We start from the raw sequence: 25150 nt of genomic DNA, 5'->3' as shown, positions 1-25150 counted from the left end.
TTCTCACCGCATACATTTAATTTTTTTCACATGTATAATTTCATTCTTGTTTTCTTTGTCTCAGTATGTTCTGCTTGTGTTATTTTGCACAGCCTCCTCAGCTGCTAAACTGACAATTACACACACACAAACACACAAACTTTCTATTACGCTCCCTCCATCCACTACACTGGGGGGTTGTGCTGCAGGGTCGAGGTCCGGCCTCCACAACAAATTGACAAACAGAAAGGCGCTCAATGCTAAATTGGACTTTGATGAGGTACCGCTGTGCTTTGACCAAGAGTAATTGTTACATAGTGCACCTTCGCCCGAACTAACTCACTAACAAACACACACACACCCGCGCACACACACACATACATACAGAAAAGCAACAGCAACCTATCTGACTTTCCATTCTAGTCGGACCGATTTAAGTTGTGTCTAATGCAAGGTGTCACCTCGTACCTCAGCTCCATCAAAAGCCCTCTCTTACTTTATTGATTCTTGCACTGATGAAAACAGCACAATTCATCAGTTAAAGGGTGTGTGTGTGTGTGTGTGTGTGTGTGTGTGTGCAGGCTGTTTGCCACGGTGAAGCAGCCAGACCTGGCCATCACCATGTATAAGAAGAACAGGATGTTTGAGGATGTTATTCGCCTGGTGGCCAAACACCATCCTGACCTGCTAACTGAGACGCACCTCCACCTGGCCAAGGTACAATACGGTGGGGTCAAAATGACCAAGTCAGAATGCCATGCTATTCACTCTGAGCACAATGTGTAGAAGCTGCCATTAGTGCTGGTCAAAAAACAAAGCCTTTTTGTGCCTGTCATGGTCATGCATAATGTATATTATATGTAAATCTCATTATTTTGCCCACATAATATTTATTCATAGGCAAGGTCATGAAAATCGAAATTGCACGCAATTCACTAACACTTCGCAACACCAACTGCTCCATGTTATTGTACTGCATATAAGATCCTTTGAAAGGTGACTTAAAGACTTTGCACAAAGAGTTTGTCCATTCAGAATGGCTGTTATCATTGCTGCAAAACACATGCATCGGTGCCAGTAAGTCAGGAAGCAAGGGAGAGGGTTTTAATCAGTAGGCTTGGGCGATATCCAAAAGGTAATATTGCGATTCTGCGATATACGATATTATCGTATCGTATCAGGGGGGGTTTGTTTTTTTGTTTTCATCCAGAAAAATGGGCTGATTGTGGAAATGGGAACCCTCTTGAATTAAAAAGACAATTTTTTCACTTCAAGTATGATTTTTTTTTTTTTTTTCATTCTAGTGATATTGCTTGTAAGAAGCAAAACGCAGAATATCAAAATACATACAATGTGATTGACACCAGGATTTTACATGCCCATAAACACCCAATTCACCAAATGGCGATGCCAGGCGAATTCATTGTGTTCAGTGGATCATCGCTGTTAGCTCAAGGAACTGAGGTGTAAAAAAATGCATAGATTGCGCAATCTTAGTGAATGTGGACGTAAATGTTTCCCCCAGAATGATATTCCTGTCAGGGTGGATAAACAGCATTTACACCATGAGACACTAAAACTCTCCACTGGAAAATTCCTGCATACTTGTGTGGAATCTGATCAAAATGTCTCATTAGAATCAGTTCAGGTTAAGGGCTTCCCATAGACAACCATTGTTTTATTGATCAATTCTAACATAAATATGTAATCATTCAAACTGCATTATATTCATCACATCAGAGTTGGATGACACTGACTGGACTAGATTCCATTTTTAATAAAAGGCCAAAAGGTCACGATTTGGTGGGTAATTTCCCTTTTTGCTGTGTCAAAAAGCAGGAAAAAGCTTGTTAGCAGGGCATGAAATGTACTTATTGACATTATTAGTGCCTAATAATTCCTAATAAGTGCCCTATAATGTAATTCCTAATATAATGCACTGTAGGCCATACTGTGTCTGCTGCCTGCTGTGTGTCTTGTAGGAGCTGGAGACTGAGTCCAGGTTCTCAGAGGCGGAGTACCACTACATGGAGGCTGAGGAGTGGAAGGCTGCTGTCCACATGTACCGAGTCAGTGACATGTGGGAGGAAGCATACAGGGTATATACAGTCCTATTTTTGTTCTGTTGTTGTTGGTTGTTAGTTGGTAATCCCACCCCCAAGCTATTGTACACTATGCCTTCAGTGTTTCCCACAGGTTGACAATTTAAGCCTTTGTGTGGGAAACACTGGCCTTACAAACATCTGATCGCTCCAGAAAGAAATATCGCTTGCTAGGGAATGTTCACATTTCAGCCTCAGGCCTGCTGCATCCCATCCAGTTATTCCACATCCACTCATGACTTCTTTTTGGTGAAAAGTGAAAAAACGGCAATGTTGATGCATGTCAGAGATGAGATGAAACTTCAGCTACAATGGCTAAAAAGTCTTAGCATAACCAGGTGTAAATGAGCTCTTTTGTCTCATGTCCTCCCTCTCTTTCTGCCATCCTTCCTTTCTCTCTCCACTGTAGAATATCAAATAAAGCAAAAATGCCCAAAAGTAATCTGAAAAAATGTAGTTAGTATAGCTATAACAGCAGAATAACCTTTTTTAAAGGTTTTCTCTTGATTGCGAGGATTCTCTACGGTTAGGGGTTAGGAAATGAATGTAGTCAATGACGGTCCTCATAAGTATAGTAATGTGTGTGTGTGTGTCAGGTGGCTAAGAGCCATGGTGGTGCTGGTGCCCAGAAGCAGGTTGCCTACCTGTGGGCCAGGAGCCTGGGAGGAGAGGCTGCTGTCAAGCTGCTCAACAAGTTTGGCCTGCTAGAGTACGCCATCGACTTCGCTTCAGATAACTGGTGAGCAGAACCACAACACATAGACCCAACAGCCTGTAGATGGCGCTGCGATTTATTGTTGCATCTAGAGTCCAAATGCAACCCATTCAAAATCTTGAAGGAAATCTTGGAACACATACCATGTGGCAAAAAGTGGATGATCAAAAACGGGATCTGATGTGATGTCTTCATCCTTGAGCGGATAAAAAACTGAAGTAAAAATAGAGACCCAAAAGTTTGAATTCATTGTTAAAATCCACTTTGACAGAAAACTTAATGTCCAAGTGCACCATCCATCCTACTTGCCTACATGCAATTCATGTAAGCTTCCTTCTCTGTGAGCCGGGGCTGCCTCATGCACACCAACACCAAAGTACCACCCCTGCTCTCACAGACTCTTGGGGTATTCCATTTCCAAAATTGTTTTTGTCCATACTAGACTGTTAGGCCTTTAGACTGTCAGCGTCATCTCCAATCTCACCTTTACACATTTGACCTTGTCTGCTATATAGGCTTGGGCCGATATTCCATATTATCGAATATCACGATATTTTGTGAATGTCGTGATATTTTGTGAATATCGCGATATTTCCCACGATATCGAATATCAAGGTTCATTGTTGTATGCAGTGATCTGTGCATTGTGACATGCTTTTCTTCTCCTCTTCAGCGTGTTTGACTTTGCCTTTGAGCTGGCCCGCCTTTCATCCAAACAGAAGATCCCCGAGATCCACCTCAAACATGCCATGTACATGGAAGATGAGGTAGATATGCCACATTCTTACCACATACAGTAACGTAATGATCTTAGTCAACTTCAAAAACCTCTTCACATGTTCCCAATGATTGAAATGTCTCCCTTCCTTCAGCTGCTAAGTTTCAAGTATCTAGTACTAATCCTAAATTCTGGCAATGTTTCCTCTTCAAGGGCAAGTTTGCTGAGGCTGAGGTTGAGTTCATCAAAGCAGGAAAGCCCAAAGAAGCTGTGCTTATGTGAGTACTGAAGATGGTATATAATATAAATAATATATAATAATATATATCAATTTACTGATATATCAGGCCGATATTGGCCTTTTAATAAAAAAAGAATTTCCTTAAAATGGCTTTCAATGGAGAGATGTACTGTCCCATAATGGTATCAGTGCTGTTTCAGAGGCTTTTCCACCCTGACAGGTATAAAATTCTGGGGGAAACATTGAGTGGCTATCAAAGCCCATATTAGTCGAGTTCTATTTAGCATGCTATTGTAGTTACCTAGACAAGCTTTTATATGAAGATAGTCCTCTAGAACTAGTTTAGATTTGATCCAAATCGTACCATGTTAAAAAGAACACAGTGACTTAAGCTACAAAAGTCAGACTTCAAGCCTTCAAAGAAAGTCTTCTGAGTACCTTGAGACTTCAAAGGAGGGAGCATCTCCAGCGCTGCCTGCCAACACAGCTTTTTACCCTCACAGCTACCTCCCCATGCACATGGATTATTCAAGTTCTACACACACATGCACACACACTTTAGCACATGAATGCACTGCCTCTCGCAAATGAAGTTGGGTAACTAGTACCTGCAATGCCTACCTGGGGTGTCTGCACTACACTTGACATACTTGACTGCATTCACATTACGTCAATGTTAAACTTACACTACATGTGTCTAAAGGCAGTGACTCCATTTGATGTTAATTCTTGCCGTAATCTTAGAGGTTTGGATCTTTGGACCTGATCTTTTGGGTCTAGCACCAGGTACACAGAAACTTCATGCTCGAAACGAATGAATGGTATTGTCTGCACTCAAAAGTAGAGTCATGGCCATAGCCGTGCTCATCTAAAAAACGAAACATAACAAAATAACCTCAGTACCTTCTTAGGAATGCCATGACACTGAAGGTGGCCAAGTGACGAAATGTTTGTCTATTCTTTGGCTCTCGCCTGAATGATTTAAAGATTAACTGAACCCCAAACCCAAATTTGTGGTGAAGCCTGACATCTAATGGTGAAAAGTAGGGTACTGAACTGGCCGCCTGCTATTGGCTGGTCTTTGGTGCCAGGTGATGTCACCTTCTATAGAGTACAACAGGTGGTGACATCACCTGGCACCAAAGATCAGCCAATAGCAGATGGCCAGTTCAGTACCCTACTTTTCACCATTAGATGTCAGGCTTCACCACAAATTTGGGTTTGGGGATTAGTTACTCTTTAAGAATGTAAAAAAGGAACATGCATCCTACTTTTTGAATGCGGACCATACTATCTATGTTGTTCAGTCTTATGTTGTTAGGGTAAGCACTAGTTCTGAGCGCAAGTGACTTGTTAACTTCATATTCACAAACATGTAGGCACACTCCGTCTCTTTCTGTCACACAGACTCAATTACTTAAATAAATTCAAAGGTGCTTTATTGAAATGACATAAAAAAGTACAACAAATCTAACGAGCAAACACAAAAATTTGACTTTAACAAATGGTTCAATAACATCATATCAATCAATTAATGAATTAATCTCATCAAAATGACTACACACCATTTTGAGTTTTGGAAGATTAATTTCTTTTACTTCATAGTTATTACCGTGCAGGAGGAAGTGCTGCTCTGTCTCTTCGGCAGCAGACTGTCTATGTGCATTCAGTGTGTGTGTGTGTGTGTGTGTGCGTCAGGTAGGCTTGTGGTTGGGAGCTTGATCTCTGGAAGCACTGCACTGCAGAGAGATCCAGAATAGAGGTGTGCTGCGAAAGAGCTGTGTCATTGAAAATAACACAGCTCCACAGCTAATGGCTCTATATCATTTATGTAACATGGGGCACTGTGACCTAGCAGACTAAGATGCGTACCATGTGCTCACAGTTCAGTTGAAGCTGTCAGTATTTTGTAACAGTGTTCAGTATCTTTACATTTGATGATTTTCAAGCTAAAAAAAATCCAGAAACAACAAGGATTCAGTGTTTCCCCCAGAATTGTATGTAATGGACACTAGAACTCTCCATTGAAAGCCATGCTAATGAAATTATTTTAGCTAGATTAGCAGCTTTTACAGACTGTACTGTACTAACCCTGTAGCTGAATTAGTGAAAAACAAGCATGGAATTTGTGAGCTTGGCCCTGGGGGAAGCCAGCATGCATGAAAAAATGCTAGTACTAAAGTGACTCACTCTTTTAGAACCTGAGTTTGGCAAACCTATGCTTTACAGACCAAGCTAAACTCAAAGTGATGCAGCAGTCAGGCTAGTATAGTTTGTGTGTCCCGCAATGGCACATGTGCAGTATGTAACTGTTTGGACATTTTTGGCACAGACCGACCAACTTATACTAGCTGCCGGTTATATTTTCTGTAAGTCACAAAATGCTAACAAGCTAGCAGACTTCCGTGCAGGAGTCATGTTAGCATTTTGAGACTTCAAGAAAAAACATTTTATTGATCATGCTGTTGTTTGACAACCGTGAAAAGGTAACGACAAATTATTTACACCATATACATTTCACATCAATTATTAGAACACAGAAAAAACAACCACAGAAAATGCCGATTTACTGTTTTGCTCATAGAAATTGAATAGGGTTCCGCACTTGTACCGCACTTTGCAGGAGTGGCCTTTTTGCCGCGTCATCGCCATTCTTATCTATATTGGGTTCTCAAAAGGCATTCTGGGAAACATAGGAAATCGCTAACTGAAGTAGAAGTAGACGAGGCAGATTGAGGGAAAGTGGGTACAACCAAAAAGAAATTACAACACTTAATCACAAAATAATGCCTGGAGTGCACTGATCACAGATTGATGATATTTAACAGTGCAAGAGTATCCAAACGGTTAGTTTTCCTTTAAGAAATTCCAGTAGCTTACTGCTTGCTACAGCAGGTTGTTTAGAAGTGCTGGACATTGAAGGCAACTGTTTCTGTAGAAATGATATGGAGATAGGATTTTGATGGTCACTGAAAAAGGCATCATGCTTTAGTTTTTTTTTTTCTTTTCCTGGGTGTGTGTGCGCGCGCATGTGCAAACTCTTCCAGGTATGTCCACAACCAGGACTGGGCCAGCGCCCAGCGGGTGGCCGAGGGCCACGACCCAGACAGTGTGTGTGAGGTTCTGGTCGGCCAAGCCAAGTTCTGCTTCGAGCAAAAGGACTTCCAGAAGGCTGAGGCCTTCCTGCTCCGCGCACAGAGACCTGAACTGGCTGTTAAATACTACAAGGTAGCTATGAGAGCCAAAATGGTTAATACTCTATACTCTCTCTCGGACCCAAATCGGAGAATATTTTTATTGTTAGATATGGTTTTGTCCAGAATTCCATGACTATCTATATTGTAGGTAGAGAGATAACAGAGAAACTATGATCAAAATAGTCTTTCTTCTACATTCTAATTCTCATTCTAATTCTCTAATTGTGTTCACTTCTTGTAAATGAAATAATGGTGAAGTTTAATAATTCATCAATTTACTGGGGACCCCCTGGAACCCCCTAAAGGACCCCTGATGGTCCCCGGACCCCACGTTGAGAACTGCTGCTCTAGATAAACATTAATACTAACACTTACAGGGTATCAACATATCCTATTCAAGTAGAAGTACTGTTAGAAGTAAAACTACAACCACACAAACACAAACCAATAACAGCTGGATGGATGTTAACTAAGCTACTATCATGGATAAAATTGGTGTTTCCTCCACATGCTTTAGCTGCAGGTTTTTTAAAATATAGTCACAACATACTATACGTAAATGTAAAAATACTCACTTAAAAAAAAAACACAACTACATGGGGTGTCCAAATGCCAAAAAAGCAGTCTTAAAAAATTTACAACTACACTAAAAAGCTACTCAGTTATAGTAATGAGAATAAATTCGTCCCTGCCCTTATACCTCCCAACCAGTTGGTCTAGTCCAGTGGTTCTCAACGTGGAGTCCGGGGACCACCAGGGGTCCTTGAGGGGGTTCCAGGGGATCCCTGGCAAACTGATGAATTATTAAACTTCACCATTATTTCATTTACAAGAAGTTAACACAATTAGAGAATGTAGAATAATGACTGTTTTGATCATAGTTTCACTGTTATCTCTCTACCTACAATACAGATAATCATAATCATATCTAACAATATAAATATTCTCAGATTTGAGTCCCAGAGACAAATATGGGGTGCTTGATATGAAAAAGGTTGAGAATCACTGGTGTAGTCTACCAAAGGTGTATGTGGAGCAAAAAATACAGCAAGACAAAATCAGAATACCTTTAATCACCAAATACATTTACATTACTGTAATTTGTGCACATATTTATAAACGAGTCCATGAATGAAATCTGGGTGTTGTAGTGCAGACCCAGTTTAACATGTGTTTTGTATTGGATAAACTCACTTTCAAACAATTTCTAATGTGACAGATAACAGATAGAAAAGAGGTTAAACAAAGAATTAATTTCAGGATTTGGGGACGAGACTGGGCCGTACAGATTAAAATCTATTTCTGAGTCTTAGATCTCTCCGTCTAAGAGGCTTAACATGAACAACTGTCCGACCTGATTCTCCTCTCTCAAACAAAACTAATGTTGTCTCTCTCTCTCTGGCTCTCATGCATTATCTATGTTTCTCAATCTCTTTTCTTTTTTTGTTCTCACACTCTCGTTCTGTCTCGCTCTCTCAAGCCTGCCTATTATTTTACTCGCAGGCTTCCTATTCTATTCTCTTCCATATTCTCATCTCAGTATTCTGTGTGTGTGTGTTTTGGAAGGTTAGACCGATATGTGGGTCATTTTTATTAAAAATGGGATCTGGTCCAGTCAATGTCATATACCTGTGATATGAGGGATATGATGCAGTTTGATTGATTACACATTTATTGTAGAATTGATCAATACTACACTGGTTGTCTGTGGGAAGACCTTAACCTGAATTGATTCTAATGAGACATTTTGATCAGATTTCACACAATGCATGGATATGTTTATCAGTAGTAGTAGTAGTATTAGCTTTATTAGTTATTATTAGTATTATTATTAGCCTGGTTTATCAATGGAGTGCATGGTCTAAATACTGTTTCAGAGGCATTTTTTGACATGAAAATAATATTTAAAGATGCTGAATATTGGCACAAAAAATATTAGTATTGGCCTTCAAAAGCACATGTCAGATGAACACTAGTGTGTGTGTGTGGTTGCAGGTACCTAAGTCTAAAATTGCTGGTCAAACAGAGCATACCAATGTTTTCATATTTCCTATTTTAAAATTCAAAGCATGAGATTTGCGATCCGCTTCACAGGCTGTTGTTGTCGTCGTTGAGATTTGATGTTTTATTTATCGAGGTTGTTTATCTGTGTTTCTGAGGATGCGGAGATGTGGAGCGACGCCATGCGCATCTGTAAGGAGTACCTCCCCAACAAGCTCTCCGTCCTCCAGGAGGAATATGACAAGGAGGCCGCCAAGAAGGGAACCCGGTGAGACCAGGACCAAATAATAGAGCATCATGGGCCTCATTTCGTATGCCTTTTAAACTTATAAACCTATAATCTACCAGTGGTAGGATAGTGAAGTGAAGTGAAAAATTTGTCTTTTTAATTCAAGTGGGTTCCCTTTTCCACAATCAGCCCAATTTTCTGGAAATAGCAGGAATGTCACTGACGTATCTTTCTGACGACTGCAACTATAAAAAAGTTAGTGTTAAAATTAGTGTTAGCCTTGGTTAGCCAGTTAGGATGTTGTGACCCTCGATCACAGTTACTTGCGCAGTCGTCTGACAACAGAAACAGAAAGATATGTCAGTGACAACACCTGTATTGTGTTATACATTATGTTGAAACACAAAATAAGTTATCACAGACAGAGTTATGGTCGACAGAAAGTTGTCTTTTTAACATTGCTGCCAATGGTGAGAACTGAGCTATACCCTGCGGAAGTATGGCAGCCATGTTTGTGAAAAGGGTCTATTCTGGACAATCTGTGAGTAGTTTTCCTTCTGCTACACCCCCTTTGGTTTGTCTAGAAAGCGATGTGTGAGTGATGAGCTGAACGAAACTCTCAAACTCACTCAAACAAGGGTAGACTAGCAACTAAACCCCAAATCCACATCCAAAGATCAACCAATAGCAGATGGCAATTTCAGTAGCATGGTTTTTACCATCAGATGGCGGACTTACACAGATTTGCGTTTTGGAGTTTAGTTACTCTTTAAGTTGCTAAGCACCAGCAATTTACCTGATGTACAACAACATGGTGAATGTAAATATTGATGCCTATCGGTGCATCGAGTAAAATCTTAAAATCAATTCTAAACCCAACAGGCATATGATAAAAATCCAAATCCTAAAATTAGAAAATCATATATATTGAATTTATATCTTGGATAATGATAAAGATTTTAGATATAACGTTCTGGAGAAAATCAATGTTGCTTACTTATTTTAAATTAAAAAATCACTTTGGCTCGGACTTGGTTGTACAAAATTGGTACATGAGAACCTTTTATTATTAATGAGGCCCAATATTTGTGGGACATTATGTTCAGGGTTTGTCCTGGATTCTGTTGACCCATTGTGTCTCAGGGGCCTCAAGTATTTATTGAGAAGCTTCCCGAAAGCTGGAGGAAAACCACAAAATCCACCATCAACGTTTTACAAGTTCTCCCCACAGCCCACCAGTATAATCTATGCACAAAGAGTCAGTTTGATGCTTTATTAAAACATGTTTTTTGTTTTTTTTTATCCAAAATTAAAACTCGTAACGAGGAACAGCTCGTTAGCCAGCGAACTCGCAGCATGCAGCCGCTATCCTCTCATCTCTTCTCCGTCTCTAATGACTTGCGGGGGGGGAAACATCAAAGGCTTCCTTTGGAAAGAGAGGGAAAAAAGGGGTGAAAGTGAGAAAAGTGTAAATTATTCCTGCATAGTTTTCAGTTCAGGCCCCAGCTGAATCTAATGTGGCCCCCGTCTTGTGGGCATCTGCAAGCCTCAGTCGAGGCTGAGCTCAATTGAGCTTGCTAATATATATTGCCTTTTCAACTTGACTTGTGCATCTGACTTTAACCCCACTGATGTGCAGGAAATAGAGAGAGAGATTGAGAAGAGATGGAGAAATGGTTGTCCTCCGTGATTAAATAAGGGGGGCCTTGGACAGGGTTTCCACTAGCCATGGAATTCCTGGAATATCACAGAATTTTAGAGGTGTTTGCCAGACAGGGAAAGTCAGGGAAATTGATAAATTCACTTTACAGCAGAGGTGTGACCAAGTCAACTTCGAGTCGCAAGTCAGTCTCAGGTCTTGAGGCACAAGTCTCAGTCAAGTCCCAAGTCTAAATGTAGATTACCAAGTCAAGTCTAAGTCAAGTCCATGTCATTAATGTCAACTTTCAAGTCTAAATGTAGAACACCAAGTCAAGTCAGAACAAATCAAGAGTCCAGTATCAATTTAATATCTTAAAGAAAACTAAATATCTAGGACTTTTCAATGCAATATGGTTTTAATAGGATAAAAACTTGGTAAGAGCATCATGAGTTTGATTTCTATAATCAGTTTCAACTTCAATAAATTCAATCATTCCATACAAATTCAAAAAACAGAATTTAAAGTCTGTCGTCTGCTGGAACAAATCTCATCACTTTCAAGTCATTTAGTCAGTCATTTACACAAACACAAGATCTCAAGTCAAGACTTTAGAAACCTTTTCAAGTCATCAAAGTACAAGTCAGAGTCAAGTCCCAAGTCACCAGAACCCAAGTCAAGTCAAGTCTCAAGTCTTCTCTTCATGTATCAAGTCAAGTCTCAAGCAATTAAAACTGTGACTCGAGTCCCCACTTCTGGCTTTACAGGAATGAAGCAGAATATATTTTCCAACTTGTTTCCCCACATTCATTGCACTAAATGGTGGTTTTCAGCCCAACTGTTGCAGAAACCAGAGTGTTCACGCCTTTAGAAAAAACAACTTTAACAAACCAGGAAGGAAGAAAATGTTTTGGTCATGGAAGCGCTCTTACTTAGTTATGGAAAGTCATGGAAAAGTCATCGAATTTTACATCATAGTCACATCACAGTCTCCTGACGTGATATCTCAGACACCACTGATCAGATTTTGACAGAACTTGGGAGAATGATGCATCTCACCACTGCATTCCACCATTTTGGGATTGTCCCATGGGGAGCGCTACAAATGCAGGTCATTGTTTATTGTTCCCTGTTTGCCTTGTTTCATACTTGACACAGTGCTAATGCCATGTAGCACTTAAAGGGTAACTTCGGTATTTTTCAACCTGGACCCTATTTTCCCATCTTTTTGTGTCTAACTGACTAAAGGGGACAACAATTTTTGAAATTGGTCCAGTGTTGAGCGAGATCGCTTCAGCCGGCAGCCGCGAAACGAGCTGCAATGTAATCCGACGGGGCAAATCCCACCGTCAATGTACGTCCACTAAAAGTGCTTGTTTTTGCCACTGACAGGCTCAGATTGTTATTATAAGTGTCTGACAACATTATGGAAAGGACCCTACAGAGAAATGAAACGTTTTTCTTTACCTTTCGCTTGATCCGGTCTGTGTTTAATACCGAAGTTACCCTATAAATGCTGTCTCATGTATGTACCTAATTGTCCAGTTTGTCTGTGTGTCTCCTTGCCGGTCTGTGTTGGTGATGGTGTGTGTGTGTGTGTGTGTGTGTGTGTGTGTGTGTGTTTGTTCAGTGGCGTGGAGGGCCTGGTGGATCAGGCTAAGGAGTGGGAACAGTCGGGGGAATACTCCCGGGCTGTAGAGTTTTACCTCAAGGTGAAGGACGGCTCCAACACACCTCTAATGGAGAAGTGCTGGATGAAGGTAAAAGCCACCTCACCTCTGACTGCCTTTACTAGATTAACATTTGCAGATTGTCTCATTTGTCTCTGGTAATTATACTAATATCTCAAAATTTATGTGGTAATGATTTATTGATGTTAACATACACATAGCACCTTTTACATTGTATTAGTGTTGTTGGTAATTCTCTTGACGTTTTCTTCCCATTCCTTATAATTCTACCCCATTCTGCCTCTGGAAATTATACTTTGTCATTTCTTTTGAAATACGTTTTTGCGCCCAGCACAGTAAATGCCAGGTGGAGAGTGTAAACCTTGTGTGTCCTGTAAGTGTACTGTTTGACATATGGCTGTGTGTGTGTGTGTGTATGTGTGTGTGTGTGTGTGTGTCCTGTCTCCAGGCAGCAGAACTGTCCATCAAGTTCCTCAGTGGAGAGAGAGCAGTGGAAGTGATCCAGACGGTTGGACCGCGCCTCACACAGCTTAGGAAGTACAGCGCTGTGAGTGAACACACACACACACACACACACACACAGATCGCACTTTCTCTCTCTGTTGGACCTTGTCTCACACAGCTCCAAAGTGCAGCACACACACACACACACACAGTGTAGTGTTTGCATCAATTATCAGCAATCCCCCCAAAAAAAGTTTTTTTTTTTAAGATTTGAAGCGTTGAAGTAGTTCTAAATTGCTGCATGATTTTAATTTAAGTCATCCTCCTGAGTCTGTCATCTTCAGCCTCTTCTTTTGATATCCAATGAGTGTTTTTATTCACCTCTTTTTTCTTTCTCTCTTTGTGTTTTGTGGTTCTGTGGTGAAGGCTGCAGAGCTCTACCTGAACCTGGACCTTATTAAGGAGGCCATTGACGTTTTTATTGAGGGTGAGGAGTGGAACAAAGCCAAGAGAGTCGCCAAGGAGCTGGAGCCAAGGTTTTAAAGGGGGGGGAGCACGCACGCAAGCACACACACACACACACAAAGAAGTGCACCATCGTTGGTGAATTATCGGTGGCAAGGACAGGCACTAATGCCGAATCCAAAGTCAAAGCACACAAACATGCATAACATTGGATCCAAGGACATACACACACAAGCATGCACACACTTAGTGTTTGATAGCTGATATTTTTTGGATTGAAGGTTCTGATGGTTTCAATGGAGAGTTTCAGTGTCCCATGGTGTAAATGCTGTTTCAGAGGCTTTTCCACCCTAACAAATAAAATTCTGGGGGAAACACTGAATGTTTGTCATTTTAAACATAATCTGACATGAAATTGTTGAGATTTAAAGATGTTGAATATTGGTACAAAATATTGACTATCAGCTTCAATCCAAAAATATCTGTATCATATCACTACTAGGTATTTTTGATGCTGCACCATATTAACAGAACATACATATAACCTTATAACAATACTATGAATAGTTGATAGTTCAGAAAAATGGGGGTTGATTTAATCTTCCTTTGCACCATATCTAACCCACTATGCCCGCCTCTTGTTCCTGGTAGGTATGAAGGCTACGTCGACCAGAAATACAAAGACCACCTCAAGAACCAAGGCAAAGTGGACTCTGTAAGTAGCCTTAAAGATAGTAATATGTTTGGGCTGAACAAGGGAAAATGCGCACATCATCAGCATATCGTGAGACTTCCTGGTTTTACATATGCAAGCCTCTTCTCAGTCTAAGTCCTCAGCACATGGAGGATTCCTGTGCATTGAAGTCTACAAAATAATATGAAGTCTTACCTCTCGCTGCTGTTTGGCACCACCAATGTGTGAAGATTGCATAGTGCAGCTTTTACTATGAAAATGTCTTATGACAAAAAAAAATGAAGCAAAAGATCCATTTAGGATTGAAATGTCACTTTGCAAAAGCTGGGAATGGACTCGTTTTTTTTTATTTTTTATTTTTTTTCATTCTACATTTTACAAGGCTAAAAGGTAGGCTTGGGTCAATATTTGATATTATCGAATATCGCGATATTCACGCAATAATCGCGATATTCGATAATATTGAATTCCCGCAATATCGAATACCATTTTTCTGGAAATAGCATGAATGAGCAAATTATACCAAATGACCATTGTTTCCTCCAATGCTTGAATAGTAAGATCAAATTTATAGGCTGTTAATAATAATAATAATAATTATTATAGCCTAGAAATTTGATGTAAACGTATATTGCGATATTTCGGTGGGACAGTATCACAATATTACATTTTGAATATCGCCCAAGCCTACTAAAAGGTCTTTCTTAATTGAATATGATTGTGTGTCCAGCTGGTAGGCGTGGATGTGATGGCGGCCCTGGACATGTATGCAGAGAGAGGCCAGTGGGAGAAATGTCTGGACACAGCGTCTAAACAGGTACAGGACTACTAAACAGAATTTGTCTCACATCATATTTCATATTCTCTGTTAGGGGTCTATGGCCTTAATATCATGTAGTCGGAGTCCTAGTTATGAAAACATGTCATCAGCAGCTTTTCACCATGGTTGTGTCCGTGTGTCTCATAGTTTCTGTGTTGTGTGTTGGCAGAACTTTAAGATCCTCCATAAGTACGTCGCTCTGTATGCCACTCACCTCATCAAGGAGGAAGACGCTCTGAAGGCCCTGCAGCTCTATGTACAGCATGGAGCACCGCCCAACCCTCAGGTACACACACCACACACACACACACATACACACACTATAAGTACTAATTGATGAAAACAGGGTGGTTGCGATGCTAAGTAGTCAGGAAACCAAGGAGAAAAGTTTCTTGCTTTCACTTGTTTTTTATTCTTATATATGTACACTACTTTGAAGCAGAGTTCTCCTACAGTTCACATGCGTTGGTAGACGTTGTATAAAAGCTACAATACCCATGATAGTCCACTTTTGTGCTACTTAGGTGTTAATTAACATTGGTTGCTTTGCTAAAGTAGCTTGCCAGCTAGTTAGCTAGCTAACAAAGACAGATTCAGGTTAACTGAGCTGCCTCTTCTCAAACTACAACTGTTTTGGAGACTAGGACTAAAGACAAGACAGTTTACTGTGTCACAGTAACACACGCATCTCTTTTGCTAGCCTTGTTGTTATATGTTTAGACATGATTTGTGCACAGCCAGTTCTCCAGCGGACCTCCATGATGGTGCCAGCCGTGGTTGCGAGGAGATTCGTGACACAACTGCAAAGCCTCTATAGAGAGGTGGAGCTTCTAAATGTGTTTCCGCCTGTTTCCCCCAGAACTTCAACATCTACAAGCGTCTCTTCCTGGACCTTCTGAACATGCCTGCGACTGATGGACCAGAGTCTTACCGCATGTGGGCCGACCTCCGCGATGTCCTGCTGCTGCTGGTAAAGCAAAATTACCTATGGTATACTGGAAGGGAAGAGGGTGAATATGATGGAAGCAGAGATAGACCTTAGTCATTCTGTATGAAGTAAATAAGTAAAATATTTACCAGCAGAGATGTGGCATAGATTAACCACTACAATTCTACAATAAATATGTAATCAGTCAAACTGCATCATATCCATCGTAGCTTTCAGAGGTGGATGACAGTGACTAGACCAGATCCCATTTTTAATAAAAGCACAATACCGCCCCCATACAGTATATGTCTAGCCCTATTGACAGTCATGCTTGTGTTATGTGTTGTGTGTTTGTGTGTTTTCAGTGTGAGAATGTGTCCAAGTCTGCCGAGGCCAACTCACCGGCCCACGAAGAGTTTGAACAGATGCTGCTGATCACTCACTACTACGCCACGCGATCCGCTGCTAAAGGAGTAGACCAGCTGGTACACACACACACACACACACACACACACATACACACACACATAAAATTGTGAGTGAGTGTGTGAGCATAAAAACAATAGCGACATTGACATACAGTACCTGCCTACATACAATATTTGAGTTCAGTTCCAAAACACAATATAATGATTTTGAGAAGAACAATCATGACCTGAAGCTCATCATTCAGTATCTCTAAAATATAGAGAAGCCCATCTGTAAAAGTGTTAGCAATTTGTCAGCCAAAGACTTACTTTAAAAGTACCATAATTTCTTTAACTTTTTTGTTAGCAAATATTTTGCTGATTTGATTGAGATGAAATTGGGGAATGATGCATCTCACCACTGTGTTCCAGCATTTCCAAATTACACTGATTTGGCCAAAGGGGAGCGTTACAATTGCAGGTCAAAATTAAAAAAAATTAATAACCAGTCAGATCTCTCACACTGCAAATTTGTATGTCATGAAATTTGAAGCATATATGTAGCTATCTTTGCTCTATAAATTTGTTGTCTGGACCATCAACATAAACCACATTGGACTTTTCCACACTTAAGGCTTTTTCATTTATTTACTGATTGGCCCAAGGATGAGTGCATCATTTGTAAAATCAAACAATATTCCAAAAAGAAAAGACTAGTAGACAATCCAAATGGCCTTACAAAATGTATTTGTATTGTTCCACAACATAATATAAGACAGATATTTTTTTACTGACTGGTCCAAAGGGGGCTGTATCATAGGTTGGCGGCCACATGTTGATTGTTGCCTTGATTTGAATTGTGGATAACTCATTTTAGAATGAGACTCTTCAGTGTTGCGCTGTGTTTTTATTTCCAGGTGAGCGTGGCGGCCAAGCTGTCTGTGTCTCTGCTGCGTCACACTGAGCTGGTTCCAGCCGACAAGGCTTTCTACGAGGCCGGCATGGCCTGCAGGGTGGGTCCACTGACACACAGGAAGAGCCACAGTACTTCTGCTGCCACTTCCGTTTACATCTGCTGAGTGTCTATACTCATTCACTTTTACAATCTGATACTTTCACACTTAGGCCATTTAGTTTTGTGGGCCTTGAGGCAAGGTCAAGTGTGAGTGTGTGTGAGACCGAGTTAATTTTCAATGCAACATAATCAGTAATTTGCATAAGCAGTCACTTCCTAATATCGGCTATTTATCCTGCATGTTGCATCAGATGATGAAAAAAAAAGTGAAAATCTATATGGATCGCTGTCTCTCTGTGCATGTGTATGGATCGCTTTCTCATGTCTCTCTCGCTCTTTCTCTCTCTCTCTCTCTCTCTGTGTAAGGATCGCTTTCACATTCGTCTCTCTCTCTCTGTGTATGGACCGCTTTGTCATGCGTCTCTCCGCTCTCTCTCTCTCTCTCTCTCTCTCTCTCTCTCTCTCTCTCTCTCTCTCTCTCTCTCTCTCTCTCTCTCTATCTCTATCTGTGTAGGGACTGCTTTCTCATGTGTGTGTCTCTCTCTCTATCCCCTGGATACATGGAATGCTTTTGATTTTTTTGTCAAGGAAGTAGTCAAATTTAAACATGTTGAATATCGGCAAGCTTCAGTCCAAAAATATTGGTACTGGTCTTCAAAAATCCACATTGGTCAAACCCTACTGTCTATTTTAACCTATTATTCAGATACATCTATAAGTGCAGGTGCTTCCCTGTACTGTGTACATCTGTATATTGGGTGCATTGATAACCAGTAGTGACTTACTAACTCTAATTACTAATTATTTCATGAAGAAATACAGCTCATCTTAGCAGTAAGTGATCAGTGACCCTCCTAAACAGTGGTGGAAAATGTGTGTTCTCAATATTGGAACCAGTCAGAGAGACATGTGGTCTAGTCCCGTGGGAAATCTGCTGTTAGCTGTAGATAGATGAAATAAAGTGTGTGTGTGTGTGTGTGTGTGTGTGTAGAGGGTGTAAGTAATGAACTTCTGACCAAACCAGCAGCACTTTCGATATTTGCACCTGAGCTCTGAAATATGAATTTCGGGACGAACCCAGTCGGCCTCCTGTTACATCAAAGTGTGCTTCTCTCAAAAAGTTTTGGATGTAGAACTTTTCCCTCCTTGGCGGGAAATGAATTTTGTTTTCATGTATAGTGGTATGTCTGTATGGAACAGAGCTAATATTTCATATATTGTCTTATGACAGATATACAGTATTGTCTGTTAATCACAGGTTTATCTCAGCTTCCAGAAATAAGCAGACTTATTGATTGACATTTTGTTTTCTGGAAGATATTAAATTGATACTGGACTCTTGATTTGTTCTGACTTGACTTGCTGTTCTACATTTAGACTTGAGACTTGACTTGAGACTTGTGCCTCAAGAGTTGAGACTGACTTGGGACTTGAGCGAAGTTGACTTGGTCACACCTCTGTTGTGTACTAATAATACTCTACATTATTTCTCTATGTTATTCCTCTCCTTCCGGCAGGTGATTGGCTGGGAGAACATGGCTTTCATCTTCCTCAACCACTTCCTGGATCTGTCTGATGTGAGTTAACCAATCCCTGCTCTCCTCTGGGACTAGACAAGGGACTAGACAACGAAATGAACAGTCTAGCTACTCCCATCTTTTGTTGTATTGGTTGAATTCTCCCTACAAAAGTCGGAGAGGTCTATAATGAAAAAACTACGTCAAATTTCACTGAGCCAAACAGATGTACGTAATCCTTCACTTTCACCAGGGTGGCACACGCTGCATCTCCTATGCACAAGTAAACTTTTAGACTATTGAAATCTCTGTTGTAATGAAATCAAAGATGGCCGACAGATGCCAGACTTTCATGAAACAAAATTCCGTCGTTAGGGAAACAAGGAATAACGGCTGTTGATTGGCTGATGAGGGTGAAAAGTTCATCCATGGCCAACGTTTCTCAGCCGACAAGCGTGTTGATCGTCCGCACATCGGCCAAGTTTCCCCGGTCGCTCAGCTCTATAGGAAATGAATGGACTTCCAGTGACTTGTTTGATTGTTTTGCTTGCAGTGTGAACGCATGGTTAGATACTGCAACTCTCTGTATTCCTGCCTCAGTAAAAATGCAGCAGCTAGGAACGAAAAGACCAGATCACATCATCCTTGTATTGGTTACCTGTTAATTTCGCAATTGACTTTCACCTTTTAACCCCATACAAGCCAGATCAGAGGTTCCTATTGGCTGGTTAAGTCTGGCTGACTTTTTAAATTTGTCTCCCTTTTATGATTTACTTTTATGATTCTTTCTGTTTTTGTATTTCTTACCTTGGTTTCATTGCTTTTGCTGTCAACTTTATCTTTTTTTGTTTACTTTGTAGAACGGCTATTACTCTCCAAAAAGGAATATTACTGATGGATATTACTCTGTGTGTGTGTGTGTGTGTGTGTGTGTGTGTGTGTGTGTGTGTCCAGGGCATTGATGAGGGTACCCTGGACACTCTGGACCACTCTGACTTCCAGGACACTGACATTCCCTTCGAGGTTCCAGTTCCCACCAAACTCCATGTCACCGTAAGACGTCGACTCCACCCACTAAACACGCATGATGATGTGATGGTGTCCCATGATGCTCTAAATGCTGTTTCAGAGGCTTTTCCACCCTGACAAGAATACAATTCTGCAGGAAACACTGAACTGAACACTGACTTCTTATTGAACTCATTGTAGTTTCATTCATTCGTATAGTTTCATAGTTTCATTAGCTATGTGCAATCAGAAATAGGCTTTGTTTCTTAATTTTAGTTGTTAAATTGATCTTAAATCCAACTCCAGAAGCTCTTATAAAGTCTGAAATGTAGCTTTCTGAAACCTGCAGATACCCTGGATTAGATATTGGATTATTTCATAACATTTACCCTATTTTCAGTTATGCTGGATAATGCTGTAAAATATACATGCTGTGTGTGTGTGTGTGTGTGTGTGTGTGTGTGTGTGTGTGTGTGTGTGTGTGTGTGTGTGCGTGTGTGTGTCTCAGGACGCCCAGCGGGAGCAGATCCGTGACTGGGTGCTGACGGTGTCCATGGACCAGCGGGTGGAGCAGGTTCTGCCGCGCGACGAGAGGAACTCATACGAAGCCTCACTGCTGGCCGCCAACACCGGTATCCGCTCTCTGCCCTGCATCCTCACCGGTAAGACACACACACACACACACACACACTCACACGCTCTACTATTCTGTTTCAAACTTCATCAAAGCTGGTGGATTCCAAAATTCAAATAAGATCAGATGAAACTTTAATAATCCCTGTGGGGAAATGGGTTCGTTGCAACAGAAAAATAGCGAAGAAAAATTGAAGAGTATAGCAATCCGGGGTATTAAACATAACACATGCAACAATTCCAATGTTTCAAGAACATATGAAGTGGAAACCTATGAATGAAAGTATGATAAATAAGAGTTACTGTCAAGGTCTCAAATGACCACCTGTCAAGCACCAAATACTGGTAAAATTAGTCTTTGGTGTTTGCCTGTTCTCATACTTTGTCCCTCCTGGCCACTGTACACGCTCTCTGATCGTGAGCCAATCAAATCAAAGCAACACACTGGTTCTGTATCAAACAGGCTCTACACAAAGCGGTAGCAACTAAATTGGGACTCCCTGTTTTCACACCGTTTTGCCTGGATTACTTAAATGGGGGCATGTTTTTGTAGAGCATAGACAACCTGTGCATTCCAAGCGATAGTATAATCCAATTTGCTGGAACATAACTGGGATATGGTCAATCATATGTTTATATAAGGATATCAAGTTTTCAATGTAAAAAAAGCTCAACTGTGAGCGTGAAACACTCTTTCCCTGTCACACAGGTAGGCTACACTCAAAAATGAATGAAAATATATACAAAAAATGAATTATATATGGTGTGAAAAAAAATACATTGACACATTCACCAGCCACTTACCAGTCAAAATTGGCCGCAGTTGAATTGGCTACTGGCAGGCGTTAATTTCCCGCCTTGCCTTGAATGAAAGCGCACACACTCACGCACACACACACACACTGACAGTATATTCCACCCTCTGCAACCCTCCCACCCCCACTCCCCAGGCTACCCTGTGCTGAGGAATAAGATGGAGTTCAGAGCCCCGGGGAAGGCAGCCAACAAGGACGACTGGAACAAATTCCTTATGGCCACTAAGGTGAGACAGACAGACAGATTTCTCCTCGCAAAAAGAGCAACTCTTTCAAAGCTGGACTGTCCCTTGATGTTATGGTTCAGGTAGAGTTTTAGGGTAGAAAATCCATGTGTGGGGTAATTTATCTCGTATTTCAGCGCTTGGTCTTCTTCTGAGCCGCTATCTGTGCGAAGTTGTTGTACTAGTTTTTCAAGTGCCTGGTTAAATTAGTAGTATTGTAATCAGCTCTGCTGCTGCCACCCTTCCAAACAGCTGTTTGACTGCTTTCAGTCTCCAGTTTAAAGTCATTCCAGATAGCAGGCATGACTGCTGCCCAGCTGCTTTCAAAGTGGTGGACGATGCTTGTTTACAGCAAATACTTTTTTTCTGAATGGATCAGAGGTGGGAAATTAAAAGTTTTGTGGTCTTCATAAGGTCATAAGTCAGGGCAGTCAGAGTGCTACATCACTCCTCTGTAGCTGTACACTATCAAACTACATCACTCCTCTGTAGCTGTACACTATCAAACTACATCACTCCTCTATAGCTGAACACTATCAAACTACATCACTCCTCTGTAGCTGAACACTATCAAACTACATCACTCTATAGCTGAACACTATCAAACTATATCACTCTGTAGCTGTACACTATCAAACTACATCACTCCTCTGTAGCTGTACACTGTCAAACTACATCACTCCTCTGTAGCTGAACACTATCAAACTACATCACTCCTCTGTAGCTGGACACTATCAAACTACATCACTCCTCTGTAGCTGTACACTACATCACTCCTCTGTAGCTGTACACTACATCACTCCTCTATAGCTGAACACTATCAAACCACATCACTTCAGTTGAGGTGATCTCTAGTCTTGTTTCTCACTTTGAAACATTTTCATGTTCAGTTTTATAGTATCCAAGGTTATGCCATTCATTTTTCTTTCATTGACCCTTTATGTAATCAAGTAGTCTCATTGAGATCTAGATGTGTTTTTCAAGAGAGACCTGAGAACAAAAAAACATGCATAAAAATTCACAATACAATTCAGTCAAACAGGCAACAACATACAAGGACAAACATAAAAGGTAAACGGTTTTTTTTTAATTTCATGTCTACTAAAGTGATTTGCAGTCTGTTACATTAACAAGGTGCACAGTGATCTGGTAGCATCATTACTGGATTTAAAAGACAGTAGAGATGTGAGGTACAGGGAACCTTCTAGATAAATATAATGCAATACATTTCCCTTCAGCCAACTTTTTGACAGAAATCACAATGGCGTGTGAAATGTAACTAATAATGCCACGTTCCCATAAATATGAGATGAAAAAAACATTCATATCAACCTCCTAGTGGTAATTACAAGTACGACGAGGGAATTTTTTGTAGGCTCCGATATCACACTATTCACACTAATACAATCAACTCTACTTAGGAAAAGTGAGCTATATCTGCTGCAGTTCCTTTATGGTTGGTTTTAAACTAGGCACTGTGGCAAACTGCATCCAGTAGCTTCAAAGTGGAAGGGGCAGCATGTGAATATAAAATGTCTCCATATGGATTTTTGTTTTAGTGTTAATATTTAGAATTAGATTCCCACACGCTGACTCTCCTATCATGAAACCAAAGACACGTTTGATTCATAATTGATCCACACCTTTGATCACACCATTACCCACACACACACATACACAAAGGTTAGAATACGGAGTGAGAGGAGGTTCTCTGAGGCCTCGCTAACAAAAGCCAAACTAATTTCACTGAGTTTCATCATCTCTCCCAGTATCAGTGATTTGGATTTTACATGTGCGATCAGCAGAGTGGACCATCATTACATCACCTTTACTTGTAACACACACACATACACACTCACACACACACACAAACATATACACTTTTATATGTACCTCCCACATGTGTTTTGTGATTGGCTGTTGCATGTGTCTGTCTCCCCCCCTGCAGACCACTCACAGTCCAGAGTGCCAGGACGTCCTGAAGTTCATCAGCCAATGGTGCGGCGGTCTGCCCGCCTCCGGATTCTCCTTCCACTGAGACACACACACATACAAACACGCACACTCCAGCCCTCCTACTTCATCTCTTTTTTATCACATGCTAACGCCTTTGCCCCAGGCTTTCAAATATTTAATCCATCCATCCATCTTCCTCCTCTCTTCTTCCTCCTTCTGGTGGTCCGTCACTGCAATCAATCAAACTGCATCATATCCATCGTATTAGAGCTGGACGACACTGACTGGACCAGATCCCATTTTTACTTAAAGGACTATATCGGGCCAATATTGTTATCCAAGAATTCATGCTAAGAATAAAATTCTAGGGAAACACTGAATATTCTTAATTTTCTGGAACTTTTTTTGGCATGAAAATTGTCAAATTTAAAGATTTTGAATATGAACATCTTAAAATCCAAAAATATCAGTGTCATATTAGCCTTCAGTAACCCATATTATTTGACTCTTAGTTTGTGTATGAAACTGTTCAGCGTCATTCCTCATCGACAGACCTGGACATGAAGTGACTCCGGCGCTTAATGTCGGTCCGTCAGTAACAAAAACACACAACGTTTCATTGACCTGCTGTGCTAGCATGCTATTTTAGTCCTAGATGGCCTCCTATTGGTCAGCTGATCCCGAGGTGTCGCCATGGAAACACACATTCCTCCGCTCTGTTGTTTTCCCTTGTTAGTTCTCCTGCGTCATCCCTCTCTCTCCACAAACATACATTCTTTCTGTCTGTCTCTCTCATCAGTAGGACTTTTTCTCAGGATGACGTTACTGGATGAAAACCAAAGTGTTCTGTCAGAGATTTTAACAAAGGCCTTTTTGCTTCAGAATATTATCATACTTTATAGATCCGACTGGTACTGTATTCACCATTAGAAGTACTATTTGATGTGCAGAATCTATTATATCTAATCTTTCTGTTTTTTCTATGTATGTGTGTTTCAACTTTCCAAAAGCAGTAAGAACTAGATATAATGTGAAAAACATGATGGACAATCTCTGACCATGCCTTGGTTTGTTTGATATGGAATGTATTTTTCATAGTAAAGTTAAAATAAAAATTAATTTTGAACATTTTCCTCCTGACTGCTGTTTTTAATGCCCTTCCGGTATGTAACTGTTGGTATTAGCAAATCCAGGGTCTACATCAAGCTAAAAGATGTCAAATTGTTTGCAGGCCTACTGCATGTACATATTGTACATTTCCAAATGTCTCTTTACATGGCAGCACAGGTAAACAGTGCCATTAGGTAGATTGGGTAGATTAGGTACATTAGGTTCATGAGGTAAATTAGGTTCATTAGGTAGATAGGGTGTATAGGTATATTAGGTACATTTGATTCATTAGGTACATTGGATAGATTGGGTAGATTAGATACATTAGTTACTTTAGGGTCATTAGGTTCATGAGGTAGATTAGTTACTTTAGGGTCATTAGGTTCATGAGATAGATTAGTTACTTTACGGTCATTAGGTTCATGAGGTAGATTAGTTACTTTAGGGTCATTAGGTTCATGAGGTAGATTAGTTACTTTAGGGTCATTAGGTTCATGAGGTAGATTAGTTACTTTAGGGTCATTAGGTTCATGAGGTACATTAGTTACTTTAGGTAGATTGGGTATATTAGGTTCATGAGGTAGAGTAGCTACTTTAGGTTC

At 40.5% G+C, this 25150-nt stretch overlaps 1 protein-coding gene across 1 annotated transcript in view; it reads left to right on the top strand.

The window, feature by feature from the left end:
* The window catches only part of ift172 (intraflagellar transport 172), a 70738-nt gene extending 46241 nt beyond the window's left edge, over positions 1–24497 (top strand). Inside the window, exons 28-48 of the mRNA XM_071910549.2 lie at positions 561–696; positions 1962–2078; positions 2678–2820; positions 3470–3563; positions 3728–3792; positions 6803–6983; positions 9112–9221; positions 12452–12581; positions 12961–13059; positions 13383–13492; positions 14073–14136; positions 14846–14932; positions 15105–15221; positions 15795–15905; positions 16229–16348; positions 17188–17283; positions 18803–18862; positions 19757–19855; positions 20319–20472; positions 21394–21485; positions 23431–24497. Of these exons, the coding sequence (XP_071766650.2) occupies positions 561–696; positions 1962–2078; positions 2678–2820; positions 3470–3563; positions 3728–3792; positions 6803–6983; positions 9112–9221; positions 12452–12581; positions 12961–13059; positions 13383–13492; positions 14073–14136; positions 14846–14932; positions 15105–15221; positions 15795–15905; positions 16229–16348; positions 17188–17283; positions 18803–18862; positions 19757–19855; positions 20319–20472; positions 21394–21485; positions 23431–23520 (2275 nt within the window). The 3' untranslated portion in view covers positions 23521–24497. The remainder of the gene's footprint in view (positions 1–560; positions 697–1961; positions 2079–2677; positions 2821–3469; positions 3564–3727; positions 3793–6802; positions 6984–9111; positions 9222–12451; positions 12582–12960; positions 13060–13382; positions 13493–14072; positions 14137–14845; positions 14933–15104; positions 15222–15794; positions 15906–16228; positions 16349–17187; positions 17284–18802; positions 18863–19756; positions 19856–20318; positions 20473–21393; positions 21486–23430) is intronic.
* Positions 24498–25150: the final 653 nt, after the last annotated feature.

The sequence above is a fragment of the Centroberyx gerrardi genome, chromosome 18, assembly GCF_048128805.1.
Source record: "Centroberyx gerrardi isolate f3 chromosome 18, fCenGer3.hap1.cur.20231027, whole genome shotgun sequence".
In the NCBI taxonomy this organism is placed as follows: domain Eukaryota; kingdom Metazoa; phylum Chordata; class Actinopteri; order Beryciformes; family Berycidae; genus Centroberyx; species Centroberyx gerrardi.
Note: the sequence above shows the minus strand (reverse complement) of the source record. Positions and strands in the feature narration are given on the sequence as shown.